Source organism: Anomaloglossus baeobatrachus, chromosome 6 (genome assembly GCF_048569485.1).
Source record: "Anomaloglossus baeobatrachus isolate aAnoBae1 chromosome 6, aAnoBae1.hap1, whole genome shotgun sequence".
NCBI lineage: Eukaryota > Metazoa > Chordata > Amphibia > Anura > Aromobatidae > Anomaloglossus > Anomaloglossus baeobatrachus.
In genome coordinates, this window is record NC_134358.1 from 554,290,912 (window position 1) to 554,311,137 (window position 20,226).

General features: G+C 45.4%; 1 protein-coding gene across 1 annotated transcript in view; it reads left to right on the forward strand.

Annotated features, from left to right (window-relative positions):
- UMAD1 (UBAP1-MVB12-associated (UMA) domain containing 1) overlaps positions 1-20,013 on the forward strand; it is a 34,054-nt gene extending 14,041 nt beyond the window's left edge. The window contains exons 3-4 of the mRNA XM_075315695.1: positions 7,853-7,929; positions 16,390-20,013. Of these exons, the coding sequence (XP_075171810.1) occupies positions 7,853-7,929; positions 16,390-16,647 (335 nt within the window). The 3' untranslated portion in view covers positions 16,648-20,013. The remainder of the gene's footprint in view (positions 1-7,852; positions 7,930-16,389) is intronic.
- Positions 20,014-20,226: the final 213 nt, after the last annotated feature.

Consider the following 20,226-nt stretch of genomic DNA (forward strand, 5'->3'; position numbering starts at 1 on the left):
TGAGCCTGTGATTCAGACAGGTGTCGGTGTTAATTGGGAAATGAGGAAGTCCTATCGCAGACAAGTCTGGTCTATATATATATATATATATATATATATATATATATATATATATATATATATCTTTATAGAGAGAGGAGGGAAAACCTGCAGATGTGTCTTTATAGAGAGCTTCCAGCATCCAAACTGGAAATCAAGGGGCTCTATCAATTAGCCCCATCTCTGTGATGAGCCGGCAGAGGTTACACGATCAAACTACAAGGAGTGAATCTAATGCCAGACCATGATAATAAATATTACCGCCCCTCGCACAGCACATGGCGGGCACAGTGTATAATCCCAGCTAATCAGCATTTATTGCAAACAAATGTACTTAATCTGAAGCAAATTCTAAGGAAACGACTGATCCGGAGATTAGCATCCGCACAATCTGCGGATTATTGCTCCGCATTCTGAATGTGTTTTCCCGGATGGAGTCATTTTTGGGCTTCAGCATCAAAACCCAAACGTGATACTTTAAAGGGTCATTACCTCAATGTTCTGTGCATTGATCTCTGCTACAATTGTTAAATTTACATGCAATATATTACTAGACTTCCTTAGAATTACATATTCTGGGGATATTTTAGGGTTTTGTACCCCATAGTTCACAATATATCCAGTGACATTAATGCTGTTCGATCTGGTTTGTAGACTGGGAGGTGTGAACGTACGACCGATGCTACAAACGCCTAAATCTGGGTTTACTTTTGCATCAAAACTCTGCACAGACCTAGACCCAATTCTGGCATTTTATACCCCAGTGACAATGAAGAGTGCACTTGTCACGGGTGACACAGTCATGTGGTTACTGGCCATAGAAGGTCATAGTGTTTGGCTGTGCAGAATGCTCCCTGACTTTCTATTGTTCCTAGTGTCGGTATTCATTGGTATAGGTAGCTTTCCTGCTGGATTCATCTCTCCCTTTTAGACCCAGCAGGAGCTCGACTTCCACCCAGCTGCTGATCATCAGCATTATCTTGGTGCTTAAATACCCCTTCCTTCCTTTGACTGATGCTGGTGATATTTTCAGTTCACTCAAGCATTGGTTGCAAGCAGGTGGCTTGTACTCCTCTGTGGTTTAGTTGCTGATAACTTTGCTGAACCTTTACCTGTAGTTAATGAATTTTCCCCTGTGTGTCCTACTTCTGTCTTCCTTTAGTGTTTAGTGGGGTGGAAGAAGAGCTCATCCAATCCGTTCCCAATTTAGGGGCCAGCACTAGGGATACCTAGGGTCAGGTATCCAGCTCGGCACATAGGTGCGGCACTTATCTAGGGTGGTGGGGGACCAGTGGTAGATTTATTCAGGGGTCATCATCTCCCCCTTCCCTAGACACAGGGTTTCCTGTACTTTCCCTTTCGCTTGGTCTTTCCCAGTATCTAGCGTGACAGCCCTAGTGTGATGCACCAAATTCATTGGAAAGTGTGCTCCTGTTAATAAATTTGGTGCATCTTTCAGACTATGGGGATAGCAGGTAACCGCAGCTCCTAAGATGACCCTCAGGCTAGGGTGAGCCCTATGCTATCCCTAGTCTCATGGATACCCTTAAAGGTGAGCATGCCTGAGCCTCCTTCCTGGCCCTGCTCTTGAGCAGCCCTGATCTGATACCCCCTCCCCAGGGGAGGCAAGGATAGGAGTGAGATTAATCCCACAGAAATAGACAGACAGGGGAAACCAAAACTCTCACACATCACATGCTCACACAGACGTATAAGAGAATAAAAGATAAGGAGGAAAACAAGAGCAGGGAGGAAACAACAAAACAGGTAAACTCCACAACCACTCCAAGCACAAAGCAACACTTTCCAAATAGCCTGGGACACTAAAACATACAGACCAACTCATTAGCTATAGCTGGCATGGGTAGAAGATTTCATCCAGCATAAATAGTAGAGAAGCAGATGTGATTGGCTTCTTCACAACATGTGATCAAAGGAGCCTAACAAGCAGACTAGCAGAGATTATTAACTCTTGCTAGCCTGAGTGATTGACCACATGGCCTGGGACTGATTGTGTTGATTACAGGAGTGTCAGAATCTGCAGTGTGAACAAACCCCAACTCCGCCATGACAGTCTGCAAAGTTTGTACAAAACTCCATGTGACAAAATGTTACTCCATATCAAATTTAATTGTAATTTACACCAATTTTGGGGCAGATAATTATGAATCTATCCGTCTCTATTTGGTCATGAAGTTCTGCCCACCTGTCGAAATGTTACAGCTTATCAAAATTTGCAAAGTTCTGGCTCAAAAAGTGTAATACCACATCTGTCCTGCAGTGGACGCTGCCACACCTGTGTCGGTGAGCTGAATACCATTTATTGAAGGGGTTGTCCAACTGGGAGACCCCTTTTTTCCATGGCAAATGCTACTTAGAGAGACCACTAGCGGGATCTTTGGAGCCTATAGAATACCGTTTACTCATCAAAGGGTTAATCCCAGCTTCATATATGGGTAATGTTGGACAGGTTTTGAAAAATAAGAAATTTTATCAATTTGTTGCTTATTAAATTTTTCAGCCACTTTTTGAAATATTAACACTTTTTTTTTTTTGTTTGCAGCTCGTTGCCTAGGAGACCGACCACTGTTGCTAGACAACAGAACAGGTGCAGAGTTTACAATCTTTTATAAGCACTATTTGAAATCTGGATCGCTGCAGCAGCGCACTGTTCCCTCCTAATTCCGCAGTGCTTACAAGCTAGACAGCAGCGGTGGTCGGTCTCCTAGGCAACGCGTACACAAGTGTCAATATCTCAAGAACAATTGCAAATTTTAATAAGCTGTAAATTGCAAAAGTGCTTGTTTCTACAAGAACTATGCGACTACATTCATCTAGGAAGCTGGGAAGAGCCCTTTAACAGTATTGAGTAAGCGTCTGCTCCCTCATGTAGTGACTGCATGCATCATTTAAAGGGATTTTCTAAAACTTAAGCCTGCTTTACACGCTTCAATAAATCTTTCAATCCGTCGTCGGGGTCAAGTTGTAAGTGACGCACATCCGGCATCGTTCGTGACGTATTTGCGTGTGACACCTACGTGCAATCAAGATTGAACGAAAATACGGTGATCGCATACACGTCGTTTATTCCTCATACATTGGACGTTTTGTTGTATGAACCTAGTCAATTGTAACGTGTGACATCCCTCATACGATTTTGATGTCTGAGGCTATGTGCGCAGGTGTGCGCTCTGCACCGCAGCTTAAAAAAGGTCCGCTTCAGAGCGCAGCTGAAAAGCTGCATTCTGAAGCGCCTCACAATGTCTGTCATTCACTAATCTCTGTCAGTCGGTCACTATCTCTGTCCCTCTCTCTCTGTCCATGTCAGTCTATCCCTCTTACCCCCTCTCTCATACTCACCGATCCCCGATCCCCGGCCCGGCTCTGCACGGCGTTCACACTGCTCCGGCGGCTTTTACTGTTTTGAAAAAGCCGGCCGCCCATTAAACAATCTCGTATTCCCTGCTTTCCCCGCCCACCGGCGCCTATGATTGGTTACAGTGAGACACGCCCCCACGCTGAGTGACAGGTGCCACACTGCACCCAATCACAGCAGCCAGTGGGCGTGTCTATACTGTGCAGTGAAATAAATAATTAAAAAAAAACGGCGTGCGGTCCCCCCCAATTTTAATACCAGCCAGATAAAGCCATACGGCTGAAGGCTGGTATTCTCAGGATGGGGAGCTCCACGTTATGGGGAGCCCCCCAGCCTAACAATATCAGCCAGCAGCCGCCCAGAATTGCCGCATACATTAGATGCGACAGTTCTGGGACTGTACCCGCCTCTTCCCGATTTGCCCTGGTGCGTTGGCAAATCGGGGTAATAAGGAGTTATTGGCAGCCCATAGCTGCCAATAAATCCTAGATTAATCATGTCAGGCGTCTATGAGACACCCTCCATGATTAATCTGTAAATTACAGTAAATAAACACACACACCTGAAAAAATCCTTTATTAGAAATAAAAACACAAACATATACCCTGGTTAACCACTTTAATCAGCCCCAAAAAGCCCTCCATGTCCGGCGTACTCCAGGATGGTCCAGCGTCGCTTCCAGCGCTGCTGCATGGAGGTGACCGGAGCTGCAGCAGACACAGCCGCTCCGGTCACCTCCACACAGCAAATGAAGACAGCCGCGCGATCAGCTGAGCTGTCACTGAGGTTACCCGCTGTCACTGGATCCAGCGGTGGATCCAGCAGTGGCCGCGGGTAACCTCAGTGACAGCTCAGCTGATCGCGCTACTCACCTCAGTTGCTGCGTGGAGGTGAGAGGAGCGGCGTTGAGTAGCGCGATCAGCTGAGCTGTCACTGAGGTTACCCGCGGCCACCGCTGCATCCACCGCTGGATCCAGTGACAGCGGGTAACCTCAGTGACAGCTCAGCTGATCGCACGGCTGTCTTCATTAGCTGTGTGGAGGTGACCGGAACGGCTGTGTCTGTTGCAGCTCCGGTCACCTCCATGCAGCAGCGCTGGATGCGACGCTGGAGCATCCTGGAGTACGCCGGACATGGAGGGCTTTTTGGGGCTGATTAAAGTGGTTAACCAGGGTATATGTTTGTGTTTTTTATGTATAATAAAGGATTTTTTCGGGTGTGTGTGTTTATTTACTGTAATTTACAGATTAATCATGGAAGGTGTCTCATAGACGCCTGACATGATTAATCTAGGATTTATTGGCAGCTATGGGCTGCCAATAACTCCTTATTACCCCGATTTGCCAACGCACCAGGGCAAATCGGGAAGAGCCGGGTACAGTCCCAGAACTGTCGCATCTATTGTATGCGGCAATTCTGGGCGGCTGCTGACTGATATTGTTAGGCTGGGGGGCTCCCCATAACGTGGAGCTCCCCATCTTGAGAATACCAGCCTTCAGCCGTATGGCTTTATCTGGCTGGTTTTAAAATTAGGGGGGACCGCACGCCGTTTTTTTTAATTATTTAATTATTTATTTCACTACACAGTATAGACACGCCCACCGGCTGCTGTGATTGGGTGCAGTGTGACACCTGTCACTCAGCGTGGGGGGCGTGTCTCACTGTAATCAATCATAGGCGCCGGTGGGCGGGGAAAGCAGGGAATACGAGATTGTTTAATGGGCGGCCGGCTTTTTCAAAACAGTAAAGGCCGCCGGAGCAGTGTGAACGCCGTGCAGCGCCGGGGATCGGGGATTGGTGAGTATGAGAGAGGGCTGCTCAATTCAGTCACTCAGGAGATTAGCGGTCACCGGTGAGTCCTTCACGGGTAACCGCTAATCAGGACGCGACACAGACAGAGCCGCAGCATGACAATGAAGTCGGGTGAAGTTCACCCGAGTTCATTCTGACAGTGCGGCTCTGTCTGTGTCTGCTGTCATCTGCCATTCAGCTCTGCTACATGGCTGTCTGTGTCTGCTGTCAGCGGCCATGTAGCAGAGCTGAATGGCAGATGACATAGTAAAAACGCATCCCTACACATTACACACGCTTGGCAAGTCAATAAATAAAAAAAAAAAAAGGGTGCCCAATGCATACGTCACAGAACACATGATCTAAAGGATCGCACACAAAATTGATCAATTTAACATAGACTACTAACGCACGTGTGACAGCAAATGAACGACCTACGTGCAATCTCATTCAATCGCATATGCAACCTGGGCGTGTCACATCGCATACGAGATCGCACACCTAATTGTAAGGTGTAAAGCTGGCTTTAGAGTAGAATATCAATATCATATGTTCTCAATATGGGATGGAGAAAAATCTGACTCCAGACACACTTATGATCATTTGATCTTGGTGGCGAGGCGCCCCAGCAGTGACCTCCTTCAGTCAGCTGGCTATCGAGGGGGATTCTGAGTCTGATTGCAGCTGATCTGATATAATGGCGGCTGCTTATATGGGTTCATAGAGCAGAAAGATTGCATCAGAACATACAGACCAGTCCTGCTGAACTGGGATGACTGGGAAGCCGCTGTTTACATTGCATTGTATGTGTTGGGTTCATGGTTTTGTCTGTTGCAGGCTCGGCCTACGTCAGAGACATTGTCAGGGCTTAGTATGGAATGTATACATGTGAACAGCGCTGACAGCAGTATAAAAGCAGCAATCACTTCTGGGCCTACGTACTAGCACATTGCTGCTCCTGCCATGGTTGTGTTCTGCTCACACAGCAGCAGAGCTCGTTACTAGAGAGGGTCCTGATACACTGTAACAAACCCTGTACTGACAAAGATAGGCTGGATATAAATAAGAGCATATCCATTCACTGACAACAAGCAGAAATCTTCAAATAGTGAGGAAGTGTCCAGAATATGCTATCGTATGTGAACACATGAAAAAAACACTTATTTCTGGCATTACAGGACTTGCATCCTTCATTTTTCACCAGTTTTTCCCCTGCGGGTTCTCTAAATTTCAGTTGTCTCTGAGCTAGTGAGTAAAGATTAACTGCTATGATGTCTCCCATACACTGCACCCACAGACGTGGGATTCCTGTTCTCAGCAGTACTGAGCAATGTAGCTGTGAATCCAGCACTTAATAAAAAGCTGCTGCACAAAGATAAGACCAGTACTGATCATTGTAGCTGTGAATCTAGAACTTAAAAAACTGCAGCATAGAGTATATTATATAGTAGCACTGAGCAGAGTACCTGTGAATCCAGCGCTTAATAAAAAGCTGCAGCATATAGGTTATTTTACAGAAATGCTAAGCAGTGTAGCTGTGAATCCGGCCCTTAGTAAAAAGCTGCAGCATGGAGGATATTATACAGCAATGCTGAGCAGTGTAGTTGTGAATCCGGCCCTTAGTAAAAAAGCTGCAGCATGGAGGATATTATACAGCAGTACTGGGCAGTGTAGCTGTGAATCCGGCCCTTAGTAAAAAGCTGCAGCATGGAGAATATTATACAGCAATGCTGAGCAGTGTAGCTGTGAATCTGGCGCTTAGTAAAAAAATGCAGCATTGAGGATATTATACAGCAATGCTGAGCAGTGTAGCTGTGAATCTGGCCCTTAGTAAAAAGCTGCAGCATGGAGGATATTATACAGCAATGCTGAGCAGTGTAGCTGTGAATCTGGCGCTTAGTAAAAAGCTGCAGCATGGAGGATATTATACAGCAATGCTAAGCAGTGTAGCTGTGAATCCGGACCTTAGTAAAAAGCTGCAGCATGGAGGATATTATACAGCAATGCTGAGCAGTGTAGCTGTGAATCTGGACCTTAGTAAGAAGCTGCAGCGTGGAAGATATTATACTGCAGTACTGAGCAGTGTAGCTGTGAATCCAGCATGTAATAAAAACCTGCAGCATGGAGGATAATTTCCAGCAATGCTGAGCAGTGTAGCTGTGAATCCGGACCTTAGTAAAACGGTGCAGCATGGAGGATATTATACAGCAGTACTGAGCAGTGTAGCTGTGAATCTAACACTTAATTAAAAGCTGCAGCATTGAGGATATTTTACAGCAGTGTAGCTGTGAATCCAGCACTTACCCTCCATGTTTCAGCTTTTTATTAAGTGCTGGATTCACAGCTACACTGCTGTAAAATATCCTCAATGCTGCAGCTTTTAATTAAGTGTTAGATTCACAGCTACACTGCTCAGCATTGCTGTATAATATCCTCCATGCTGCAGCTGTTTATTATTTTACAGCAGTGTAGCTGTGAATCCACCCTTACAGGTAATAGTTTTGTTTTTTGTTTTTTTATTGCTAGGTAGCCTCTTGATAATCCGGAAACTTTAATAATCCAGATTTCGGGATTGTGCTGTTGTATGAGAGTTTTGTACTTTGTGTGAGGTACGGCTCATGTAACGTTCCTTTGTGTTCTGTACAGGACAGACTCCTGCGGAGCGGAGGGACAGTACACCGCCATTTCCCGGGAGCGATCTGGCCTACAATCTGCCTTACCAGGTAATGTAGAAGAAGCGCCTGCACTCAGGATCTCCAGAAATGCTTTTTGGTTTTGGTTCTCGGCCAACTTCTCAGAGCCTTTCAGAATTAAAAGCTTTGGAATCCAAGAAAGGTCAATGAATAATGGAAGTGTGTGAGTTTCAAGTGAGCGCCGTCGCCGGGGTTCTTAGACCATGGAGGATTCAAGGAATTCTTATGTCGAGAAGCTTTTGCATAGATCTTTTCTTCTTCCAGTCTGGGTATCACATGCAGAATTACAACTAAAGTCGCCCTCATACAGCCATAATAAAAACTCTATTATTTCCCATTAACATGCAATGGTCAGTCATGGGTTATACCCATTTAATAGTAGGTCCATCAACTAAAATTTGTATACAAAAATGTAAGCTACAGAAAAATAAGTATCAGTGTATATATACAATGCATTACTTATCCTGCACTGATCCTGAGTCATAGCCTGCATTATACGCCATTCTTGTACAAAGGAGCAGTATTATAGTAGTTTTAATCTTGTACATAGGAGCAGTATTATAGTAGTTATATTCTTGTACATAGGGGCAGTATTATAGTAGTTATATTGTTGTACATAGGGGCAGTATTATAGTAGTTATATTCTTGTACATAGGGGCAGTATTATAGTAGTTTTAATCTTGTATATAGGGGCAGTATTATAGTAATTATATTGTTGTACATAGGGGCAGTATTATAGTAGTTATATTCTTGTACATAGAGGCAGTATTATAGTAGTTATATTCTTGTAAATAGAGGCAGTATTATAGTAGTTATACAGTGCCTACAAGTAGTCTTCAACCCCCTGCAGATTTAGCAGGTTTGATAAGATGCAAATAAGTTAGAGCCTGCAAACTTCAAACAAGAGCAGGATTTATTAACAGATGCATAAATCTTACAAACCAACAAGTTATGTTGCTCAGTTAAATTTTAATAAATTTTCAACATAAAAGTGTGGGTCAATTATTATTCAACCCCTAGGTTTAATATTTTGTGGAATAACCCTTGTTTGCAATTACAGCTAATAATCGGCTTTTATAAGACCTGATCAGGCCGGCACAGATCTCTGGAGTTTTCTTGGCCCACTCCTCCATGCAGATCTTCTCCAAGTTATCTAGGTTCTTTGGGTGTCTCATGTGCACTTTAATCTTGAGCTCCTTCCACAAGTTTTCAATTGGGTTAAGGTCAGGAGACTGACTAGGCCACTGCAACACCTTGATTTTTTCCCTCTTGAACCAGGCCTTTGTTTTCTTGGCTGTGTGCTTTGGGTTGTTGTCTTGTTGGAAGATGAAATGACGACCCATCTTAAGATCCTTGATGGAGGAGCGGAGGTTCTTGGCCAAAATCTCCAGGTAGGCCGTGCTATCCATCTTCCCATGGATGCGGACCAGATAGCCAGGCCCCTTGGCTGAGAAACAGCCCCACAGCATGATGCTGCCACCACCATGCTTGACTGTAGGGATGGTATTCTTGGGGTCATATGCAGTGCCATCCAGTCTCCAAACATCACGTGTGTGGTTGGCACCAAAGAGCTCGATCTTGGTCTCATCAGACCAGAGAACCTTGAACCAGTCTGTCTCAGAGTCCTCCAAGTGATCATGAGCAAACTGTAGAAGAGCCTTGACATGACGCTTTGAAAGTAAAGGTACCTTACGGGCTCGTCTGGAACGGAGACCATTGCGGTGGAGTACGTTACTTATGGTATTGACTGAAACCAATGTCCCCACTGCCATGAGATCTTCCCGGAGCTCCTTCCTTGTTGTCCTTGGGTTAGCCTTGACTCTTCGGACAAGCCTGGCCTCGGCACGGGTGGAAACCTTCAAAGGCTGTCCAGGCCGTGGAAGGCTAACAGTAGTTCCATAAGCCTTCCACTTCCGGATGATGCTCCCAACAGTGGAGACAGGTAGGCCCAACTCCTTGGAAAGGGTTTTGTACCCCTTGCCAGCCTTGTGACCCTCCAAGATCTTGTCTCTGATGGCCTTGGAATGCTCCTTTTGTCTTTCCCATGTTGACCAAGTTATGAGTGCTGTTCACAAGTTTGGGGAGGGTCTTAATTAGTCAGAAAAGGCTGGAAAAAGAGATAATTAATCAAAACATGTGAAGCTCCTTGTTCTTTGTGCCTGAAATACTTCTTAATACTTTAGGGGAACCAAACAGAATTCTGGTGGTTTGAGGGGTTGAATAATAAATGACCCTCTGAATAAACTTTTCACAATTTAAAAAAAAGAAATAAAAAAAAAGAAATAACATTCTTTTTTTGCTGCATTTCACACTTCCAGGCTGATCTACAGTCCAAATGTCACAATGCCAAGTTATTCCGAATGTGTAAACCTGCTAAATCTGCAGGGGGTTGAATACTACTTGTAGGCACTGTATATTCTTGTGCATAGGGGCAGTATTATAGTAGTTATAGTCTTGTACATAGGTGGCAGTATTATAGTAGTTATATTCTTGTGCATAGGGGCAGTATTATAGTAGTTATATTCTTGTACATAGGGACAGTGTTATAGTAGTTATATTGTTGTACATAGAGGGCAGTATTATAGTAGTTATATTCTTGCACATAGGGAGCAGTATTATAGTAGTTATATTCTTGTACATAGGGGCAGTATTATAGTAGTTATATTCTTGTACATAGGGGGCAGTATTATAGTAGTTATATTCTTGTACATAGGGGGCAGTATTATAGTAGTTATATTCCTGTACATAGGGGCAGTATTATAGTAGTTATATTCTTGTACATAGAGGCAGTATTATAGTAGTTATATTCCTGTACATAGGGGCAGTATTATAGTAGTTATATTCTTGTACATAGGAGGCAGTATTATAGTAGTTATATTCTTGTACATAGGGGCAGTATTATAGTAGTTATATTCCTGTACATAGGGGCAGTATTATAGTAGTTATATTCTTGTACATAGGAGCAGTATTATAGTAGTTATATTCTTGTACATAGGGGCAGTATTATAGAAGTTATATTCTTGTACATAGAGGCAGTATTATAGTAGTTATATTCTTGTACATAGAGGCAGTATTATAGTAGTTATATTCTTGTACATAGGGGCAGTATTATAGTAGTTATATTCCTGTACATAGGGAGCAGTATTATAGTATTATATTCTTGTACATAGGAACAGTATTATAGTAGTTATATTCTTGTACATAGGGGGCAGTATTATAGTAGTTATATTCTTGTACATAGGGGGCAGTATTATAGTAGTTATATTCTTGTACATAGGGGCAGTATTATAGTAGTGTTTTGCCATTTCTCATCCCCCACCCTGTTTGATATTAATGTAATTGCTCCACAGGGGGCAGCAGTGAGAGCAGCAGATGAAAGCTCCTCCTGCAGGAGAGAATGGATGACGTTTATGCTCCTTCCTGAGCTGTGATGTTAGCAGTGTGTGAGAAAGAGGAATTGAGCAAAGTCTAGTTGGGGCAATGACTTTCCCATGTCACATTGTGGTAATTATGTAAAGTGTCTCAGATTTAGCTGCAGATTACAGCGATACAATGCGTTCATGGTGGATGTAATACCTGCGTAGCCCTCTGTGTATGAGGTGTAATGTATGATTATCTCCATTTCTATAGAATATTTGTCAGCTGCTATGAATAATAAAGTAGAAGTGTTCCTTTATCAGTTTGGTTCTACTTTATAGATGTCTGTTGAGATGGTGAATTATCATTATTAACGCTACATCCAGTAAATGCAAAACCCACTCTCGATCAGCATGAATGTAAAGTATGGCCGGTCAGGGAGGAATCAAAAGGACATGGGCAGCCAAAAACCACCGCACTTAAACTATTGTGTCTGAAAACACAAATGTTGTACCGATTAAAAATGTGCAACCATTACAATCAGCCATATGGTTTTTTAGGTTAAACAGCTGCTTTCCTAATAGTTTAACATTGGACTTCCTCAGCGGTGGGTGTTGAAGTGCAGAACCTAAAGCCTTCATCTGCTCTTCACCATCAACCATGGAAGCACTAGGAGACCAAGTGATAATGGGAAGACAAAGGGGATTTACTGAGAGAAGCAGACAGATCACTCCAAGACAGATCGGATCTGCATTGAGCCATGATATGTGTCCATCAATCCATCTAGACGAGGGTGCGTAGATCGATCCACCAAGAGGAGATGTGTACACTCATCCACCAAGACGAGGTGCATAGATTGATCTACCGAGCCGAGATGCATAGATCGAGCCACTGAGAGGAGATGCTTACATTGATCCACCAAGACGAGATGGATACATCAATCCACCAAGATTCATAGATCGATCCACCTAGCCAAGATACATAGATCAATCAACTGAGCCGAGATGTGTGGCTTGATCCACCGAGCTGAGATGTGTAGATCGTTCCATCGAGACGAGATGTGTGCATTCATCCACCAAGACGGAGAGCGTAGATTGATTTGCCGAGCCGAGATACGGAGATTGATCTACCGAGCTGAGATGTGTAGATCGATCCACCGAGAGGCGATGCTTACATTGATCCAACATGAGTAGATGGATACATCAATCCACTGAGATGCATAGATCGATCCACCTAGCTAAGATGCGTATAGTGATCCACCGAGTCGAGATGCATAGTTCGATCCACTGAGAGGAGATGCTTACATTGATCCACCAAGACAAGATGCGTAAATAAATCCACCAAGATGCATAGATCACTCCACCGAGTCGAGATGCGTGTCTCGATCCACTGAGACTAGATGCGTAGATCGATTCACTGAGATGAGATGCACAGATCGATCCACCAAGACGAGATGCGTACGTCAATCCACCAAGATGCGTAGATCGATCCACCGTGCCGAGATGCGTAGATCGATCGTCCGTGCCGAGATGCGTAGATCGATCGTCCGTGCCGAGATGCGTAGATCGATCGTCCGTGCCGAGATGCGTAGATCGATCCACCGTGCCGAGATGCGTAGATCGATCCACCGTGCCGAGATGCGTAGATCGATCGTCCGTGCCGAGATGCGTAGATCGATCGTCCGTGCCGAGATGCGTAGATCGATCGTCCGTGCCGAGATGCGTAGATCGATCGTCCGTGCCGAGATGCGTAGATCGATCGTCCGTGCCGAGATGCGTAGATCGATCGTCCGTGCCGAGATGCGTAGATCGATCGTCCGTGCCGAGATGCGTAGATCGATCGTTCGTGCCGAGATGCGTAGATCGATCGTCCGTGCGAGATGCGTAGATCGATCGTCCGTGCCGAGATGCGTAGATCGATCGTCCGTGCCGAGATGCGTAGATCGATCGTCCGTGCCGAGATGCGTAGATCGATCGTCCGTGCCGAGATGCGTAGATCGATCGTCCGTGCCGAGATGCGTAGATCGATCCTCTGTGCCGAGATGCGTAGATCGATCCTCTGTGCCGAGATGCGTAGATCGATCCACCGAGAACTACAAAATATTCTCACATACGTGGGGCCTATTGATTGCATACAAGAGTTGTTATTTTGCACACCCCAAAAATGTACTTGCCTAACAAATTCATTAAAGACAATATTGCAAAATTGAGTACACTCCAATGAAAGTCTTAGGAGCAAAGCTAAAGTTTAGACTACAAAATGCTAAATAACGAATAATTAAACTTATCTATGGCTTAATTCTTGTTAAACAGGTGTCCAGCAGACAGTTAACTGTAAAGGGAGCATTACTTAAAATTTAAAACCCCTTCCCATTTCTTGCTGTCAGCAATGGCACCATATGGAAGAGAAATGTCACAAGACCTGAGATAAAGGCTACAAAAATATCAGCAAAGCCTTATCGATCAAATACAATGATGTAACTGCAACCATCTCACAGAGACATCCAGGCAACCACAGGAGTTACCTCAGGAGCGTCTTCTGATGGAGAAGGTGGAAGAAAATCCACATGTAAGTTCACTGCTAAAGAAGTAGAAAGCCAAACTAGGGTGAATGTTTTCTGTGACACAATCAGGCATACCCTGCACTGAAATGTCAGCATGGGCGTCCTCCATGAAGGAAGCCTCTCCTGAGGCCAATGGACAAAAAACCTCGTACAGTGTGCCATGGCTCAAAGTATTAAGACTACTGGAACCTTTTATTCTGGATTTATGAGACCAAGAGAAAGGTTTTTGGAACTGATGGCATCAAAACTGTGTGGCGACACAAAGGTGAGGGACACAAAGAAAAATGCCTGGTGCTCACTGTGAAATCTGGTGGCCTTGTCCTTATGTGGGGCACTTGAGCACTCCTGGTGTTGGGGGATACATGTCATTGATGGTTTCATGAATTCACAGATGTCCTGCTCCATAGAGAAGATGCTCCATCACTCCGTGCGCTTGGTAGACGTGCACTAACATGACCATAATCCAAAACTGAAGATTTCTGAAGAACCGGGTGAAAGTGATTCAGTGGCCAAGTGTCTCCTGATCTAACCCCCAACTGAACACCTTTGAAGAACCCTGAAGAGACGAGTTGTCATCACTCTCCATCCAACATCTCCTTCCGGCATCCAGGCTCTGAAGAGCTCGTTACTAAAGACTGGAAAATAATAGATGTTGTTATATGTCCCCAACTTGTTCATTCCAGGCCTAGCAGACTGGGGGCTGTCCTTAAAAATCATAGCACTCGTACTAAAGTACAAAATGCTGTATATAGGCGTTTTTAATGTGGGGTGTACTCACTTTTGCATCAAATAATTTGAGTAAAACTGATGAAAATTTTGTAATGATAGTTATAGTATTAGACTTCCTTTCATTTTATGGGTTAAAAAAATGTTCTATGCAACTCACAGGTCAAAATTTTGGATTTTTTTTTTCTTTTATTCAGTGAGTTATTGATCAGAAGATAACTTTTTAAAGGGGGTGTACTTATATATATTAGATGCATGGAGCCGTGGTGTGTACAGTAGATGAATCCATCCCTTCTACTCTGTAGTTGCTGTATGATGTGGATTTGTCTGCTTTGTTTCATCCTGGCTCAGATGAAATAGACCAATCGATCCATGGATATTTGTAGAACCGTGAAGCGGAGATAAGTGGATAGATCCCGCCAAGACATGTTTAATGCTGCGTTCTTGCGCTCCTTGCTCCCCTGCAGGGACGCGCACTGACTCCCCGCCGCGGCCGGGTCCCTCCATGCTGCCCGGCATCCCTGCCTCTCCTCCACGGTGGTTTCTTCTCCTCCCAGAGTCTTCACGTCACAGGACCTCCGGGAGTGTTCTTAAGGAGTTCGCGCATGCCACTACCCCTTGCTTAAAGGGCCAGCGCGCCACTCTTCAGAAGATCCTCTCAGCCTATCACTGAGAGGCACTGGGTATTTAAGGCAAGCTCCCACTAGGCCAGTTGAGTTCTGTCTAGTTACTGTTCAGGTTACCCTGTCTGTCCTGTCCCATCAGGTCCCTTACCCGTCCTGTTCCTGCCAATACCTGGCTACCAACCCGTCCCATCCTGTACCTGGTCCCGTCCCATCCTGTTCCTTGTTTCCATCCCATCCCATCCCATCCCGTCCCATCTTGTACCTGGTCCCGTCCCATCCCATCCCATCTTGTACCTGGTCCCGTCCCGTCCCATCCTGTCCTGTACCTGGTCCCAACCCGTCCTGTACCTGGTCCCGTCTCTTCCCGTCTTGTACCCGGTCCTGTCCCGTCTTGTACCCGGTCCTGTCCCGTCTTGTACCCGGTCCTGTCCCGTCTTGTACCCGGTCCTGTCCCGTCTTGTACCCGGTCCTGTCCCGTCTTGTACCCGGTCCTGTCCCGTCTTGTACCCGGTCCTGTCCCGTCTTGTACCCGGTCCTGTCCCGTCTTGTACCCGGTCCTGTCCCGTCTTGTACCCGGTCCTGTCCCGTCTTGTACCCGGTCCTGTCCCGTCCTGTACCTGGTCCCGTCCTGTACCTGGTCCCGTCCTGTACCTGGTCCCGTCCCGTCCTGTCCTGTATGTTGGCACTTGGTTTCAGTCCTGTCTTGTCTGCACCTGCATCATGTCCGTCCTGCCTTGTTGGTAATAGTGACTTTTCCTGTCCATCCTGCCCTGCTTGTGCAAGAAACTCTGCCTGTCTGTCCTGGCCCTGCCATCTGCCTTGCTAGTGACTCTGCCTGTCCTTCCTGCCCTGTTGGTGGTGGAGACTCTGCCTGTCCGTCCTGCCTGTGTCGTCTGCATTGAGCTACCCTCGTGGTCCCTGTCTGCACTTGAGACCCAGTCCTGTCTGCTCCTGTGTTCGCCCCTGTACTGGTGGTCAGCTGCCACAGTCCCGGTCCTCCCCCCACATTAGTGTAGGCCTGGGGTCTTCCTGTGGTCCAATGGGTCCACTTCTAGCTTGCCGCAGCACCGTCCCCGGTGGCGAGTGCTACACATGAGACATCTAGTTGGCCTCATCAATGCTGGATGGTGAGGATTCTTCAGTATGGGCATGTGCTGGTTGTTAATGGTCCGTGCAGTAGATCTTCTTCTTCATCATCTTCTTCTTCTTTGCTTTTAGTTGCCGCCAGGAAACTTCTCCCAGGTGAGCAGCGGTGATTCAGGCCCGGCCAAGGTGAGCAGTCAGCTCTCGGAGGGTAACCCGGCCATGGCGGACCTGCTGAACGACATCCCCTTCATCCTGGCCCCCCATGTGCAGGAGGTGCAGAACATCTGCCAGGAGCTGCCGGAGCCCGTCACCGCCTACAGCCTGGATGAGACATTTGCCAGGTTTCATTATGATTTCACCCTGGAGAACTCTGTTCTGTGTGGACTCTGAGCCCGCGCTGTGACTCTGCTCACCTGTCCAGTTTACATGTGTGATCACTTTTCATAACCTCTATGTTGCTGCTATCATCAGAGCGTGACTGCCGGCCTCCATCCTCGTGTGAGCTGCCGGCCTCCATCCTCGTGTGAGCTGCCGGCCTCCATCCTCGTGTGAGCTGCCGGCCTCCATCATCGTGTGAGCTGCCGGCCTCCATCCTCGTGTGAGCTGCCGGCCTCCATCCTCGTGTGAGCTGCCGGCCTCCATCCTCGTGTGAGCCCAGCCCACATCCCTTACATGTGCTAAGAGGCAACTGCTTCACTAATATGATGGATATTTGTTTTTTTTCATTAGAGGACTCTGGAGGAACAGTGGTGGAAATATTGTGTGACAATTATAAGAGGAATATACTAAAGGGTTGGATAATTGTCTTGGAGGCGTCAAGCCTGGATCAGAACTTATACTACAGAGCTGCACTCACTATTCTGCTGGTGGACTCACTGTATATATATATGTTACATTACTTATCATGTACTGATCCTGAGTTACATCCTGTATTATACTCCAGAGCTGCACTCACTATTCTACTAGTTGAGTCACTGTGTACATACATTACTGATCCTGAGATACATCTTGCATTATACCCCAGAGCTGCACTCACTATTCCGCTGGTGCAGTCAGTGTGTACATACATTACATGACTGGTCCTGAGTTACATCTGGTATTATACTCCAGAGCTGCACTCACAATTCTGCTGGTGGTCACTGTACATATATTACTTATCCTGTACTAATCCTGAGATACATCCTGTATCATACCCCAGAGCTGAACTCGCTATTCTGCTGGTGCAGTCACTGAGTACATACATTGCATTATTTATGCTTTATTGATTCTGCATTATATCCGGTTTTACACTCCAGAGCTGCACTCACTATTCTGCTGGTGCTTTCACTGTGTACATACATTACGTTACTGATCCTTAGTTACCTCCTGTATTGTACTCCAGAGCTGCACTCACTATTCTGCTGGTGCAGTCACTGTGTACATACATTACATTACTGATCCTGAGTTACATCCTGTATTATACTCCAGAGCTGCACTCACTATTCTGCTGGTGCAGTCACTGTGTACATACATTACATTACTGATCCTGAGTTACCTCCTGTATTGTACTCCAGAGCTGCACTCACTATTCTGCTGGTGCAGTCACTGTGTACATACATTACATTACTGATCCTGAGTTACCTCCTGTATTATACTCCAGAGCTGCACTCACTATTCTGCTGGTGCAGTCACTGTGTACATACATTACATTACTGATCCTGAGTTACCTCCTGTATTGTACTCCAGAGCTGCACTCACTATTCTGCTGGTGAAGTCACTGTGTACATACATTACATTACTGATCCTGAGTTACATCCTGTATTATACTCCAGAACTGCACTGGAGAATTGAGTGCAGCTCTGCAGTATATAATACAAGCTTTACTTCAGGACCTGTCGGTATGTTACATTGATTGTTCATAACTATTCAGAGACATACATAATAGTTATAAATACTCTTGTATAGTGATTTACATAGACCCACTTCTTAAAGGGATTGTCCACTTTTAGTAAAAGTAGAACCCCTGTATATTAGCCAGAGCAATGATTGCAGGTGGTGTTGCCCGTAACCATGAAATTACTTCCTTAATGAATAAGAATGGTCCAGAAATCGACATGGCCCCCTGTTCTAAAATAAATGCATCCCAACTGGAGGTTCCAACTTGATTACATCTGAAGATCTTAGAAGACAACTCTCCTTATTTAAGCTTTCGGTACCTTCTTAACTTTTTGTAGATTTTTTTGTTAGTAGTTTTTTATTTTCATCTGTTCTTTTCACCAGTGCCATGCCTCTGTACTGCATGCAGTATACGAGGGGCTGCTGATAAGTCTTTGGCTTTACCCAGAAAGAAACGAGATAGGATGATGAAACTTTCCATTTATTCCACATACTCTCCACTGATGACAACACTCTTCTTACATCCGTATTCCAAGTTCCGCAAGCCTGGGAAAAAGAAGGATTTCAGTTGTGCCTCAAATCAGGCATTTGTAGCAGCCATGGCATCAGAGATGGTGTGAAATTTGGTGCCTTGAGGTGTTTCTTCAGGTTTGGAAACAGATGATAGTCGGAGGCAGCTAGATCTGGTGAATAAGGTGGGTGATCACCAGCTGGAAGCCCAGCTCTGCCAGTTTTGCCGTGGTCGCTTGTGCAGTGTGAGCAGAGGCATTGTCTTGCAGGAACAAGATTCCTTTGGACAGCTTGCCGCGCCTTTTGGCCTTCAGAGCTGCCTTCAATTGGTCCAAAAGTTCAATGTAATACCTTGCATTGATGGTGGAACCCTTTTGAAGGTAGTCCACTAGCAGCACACCCTCCTTATCCCAGAACACAGACGCCATCATCTTAGTGGCTGATTTTTGCACCCTGACCTTCTTTGGACGAGGAGAACCACTGTGCGTCTGCTCTTTTGACTGCTCCTTGTTTTCAGGGTCCTACAAATAAATCCAGGTCTCATCTATAGTGGCCAGTCGCTCCAGGAAGTTCTTATCAGTCCGGAAACGCTGACAAATGGAGCGGGAAGTTGTCACTCGCTGCTTCTCTGATCTGTTGTCAGACATTTGGGGATCCACTTTGCAGATCACGTCCTCATGTCCAAATGTTGATGGATAATGACACAAACACGTTAATGGGAAATCCCCATGATGTTTGCTATTACTTTAGCTGAAATTGGTGGATTCTCCAGTATGAAGTTGTGCACAGCATCGACGATCTCCGGAACGACACTCGCTCTCGGTCGTCCAGGACGTTCCTCATCATTTTGGCTGAAGTCGCCCGTTTTACATTTGGCAACCCAGTTCTTAACTGTGGAATATGAAGGGCATTGATCCCCCAATGTCTGCGACATATCACCATGAATATCCTCCGCGGACTTTCCTTGCAGAAACAAGAATTTTATCCCTCCTCTGCTCTCAGTTGCTGTGAATATCGCATCAGACTCCGCCATTCTGTTTTCCCGCGTGCGTAGAACACTGTTGCCGTAAGCAACAAACACAAAATTTTCAAAACATATTAGACTCATAAGGATTTCATGTAATGTAACACTCGTTACCATAGAAACAAAAATAGATCAGAAAGCCAAAGACTTATCAGCAGCCCCTTGTATAACATCCGTTCCCAGCAGGCAGCCCGTTACATGTCAGCAGGACGGCTCGGTGGTGACTTTACAGGGGCCTTGGATGTGATTATCACATCATTCATCCCTATAGTTATTTCATGTGCCTGGTTCTCATTATTTCAATACGGACTATGTCCGCGCTGTATAAATAAAGTTTACCATTATCATTTTTATTACTGGTATTTTGTATAAGGAGGACCCCTTTTGTTCTAATCACTGGGAATTTTGATGGTTGATCTTCAACGTCACAGTTTGTCTTGTCTTTGTGCCTGCCTATGGCCAGCCCTTTGGGGGCTAATACTCCTACCATTAATATTACACCTGTATGCATAAAGTTCGTAAGCTCCCCCTAGTGGTGGCTGCAAGGAACCAGAATGTAC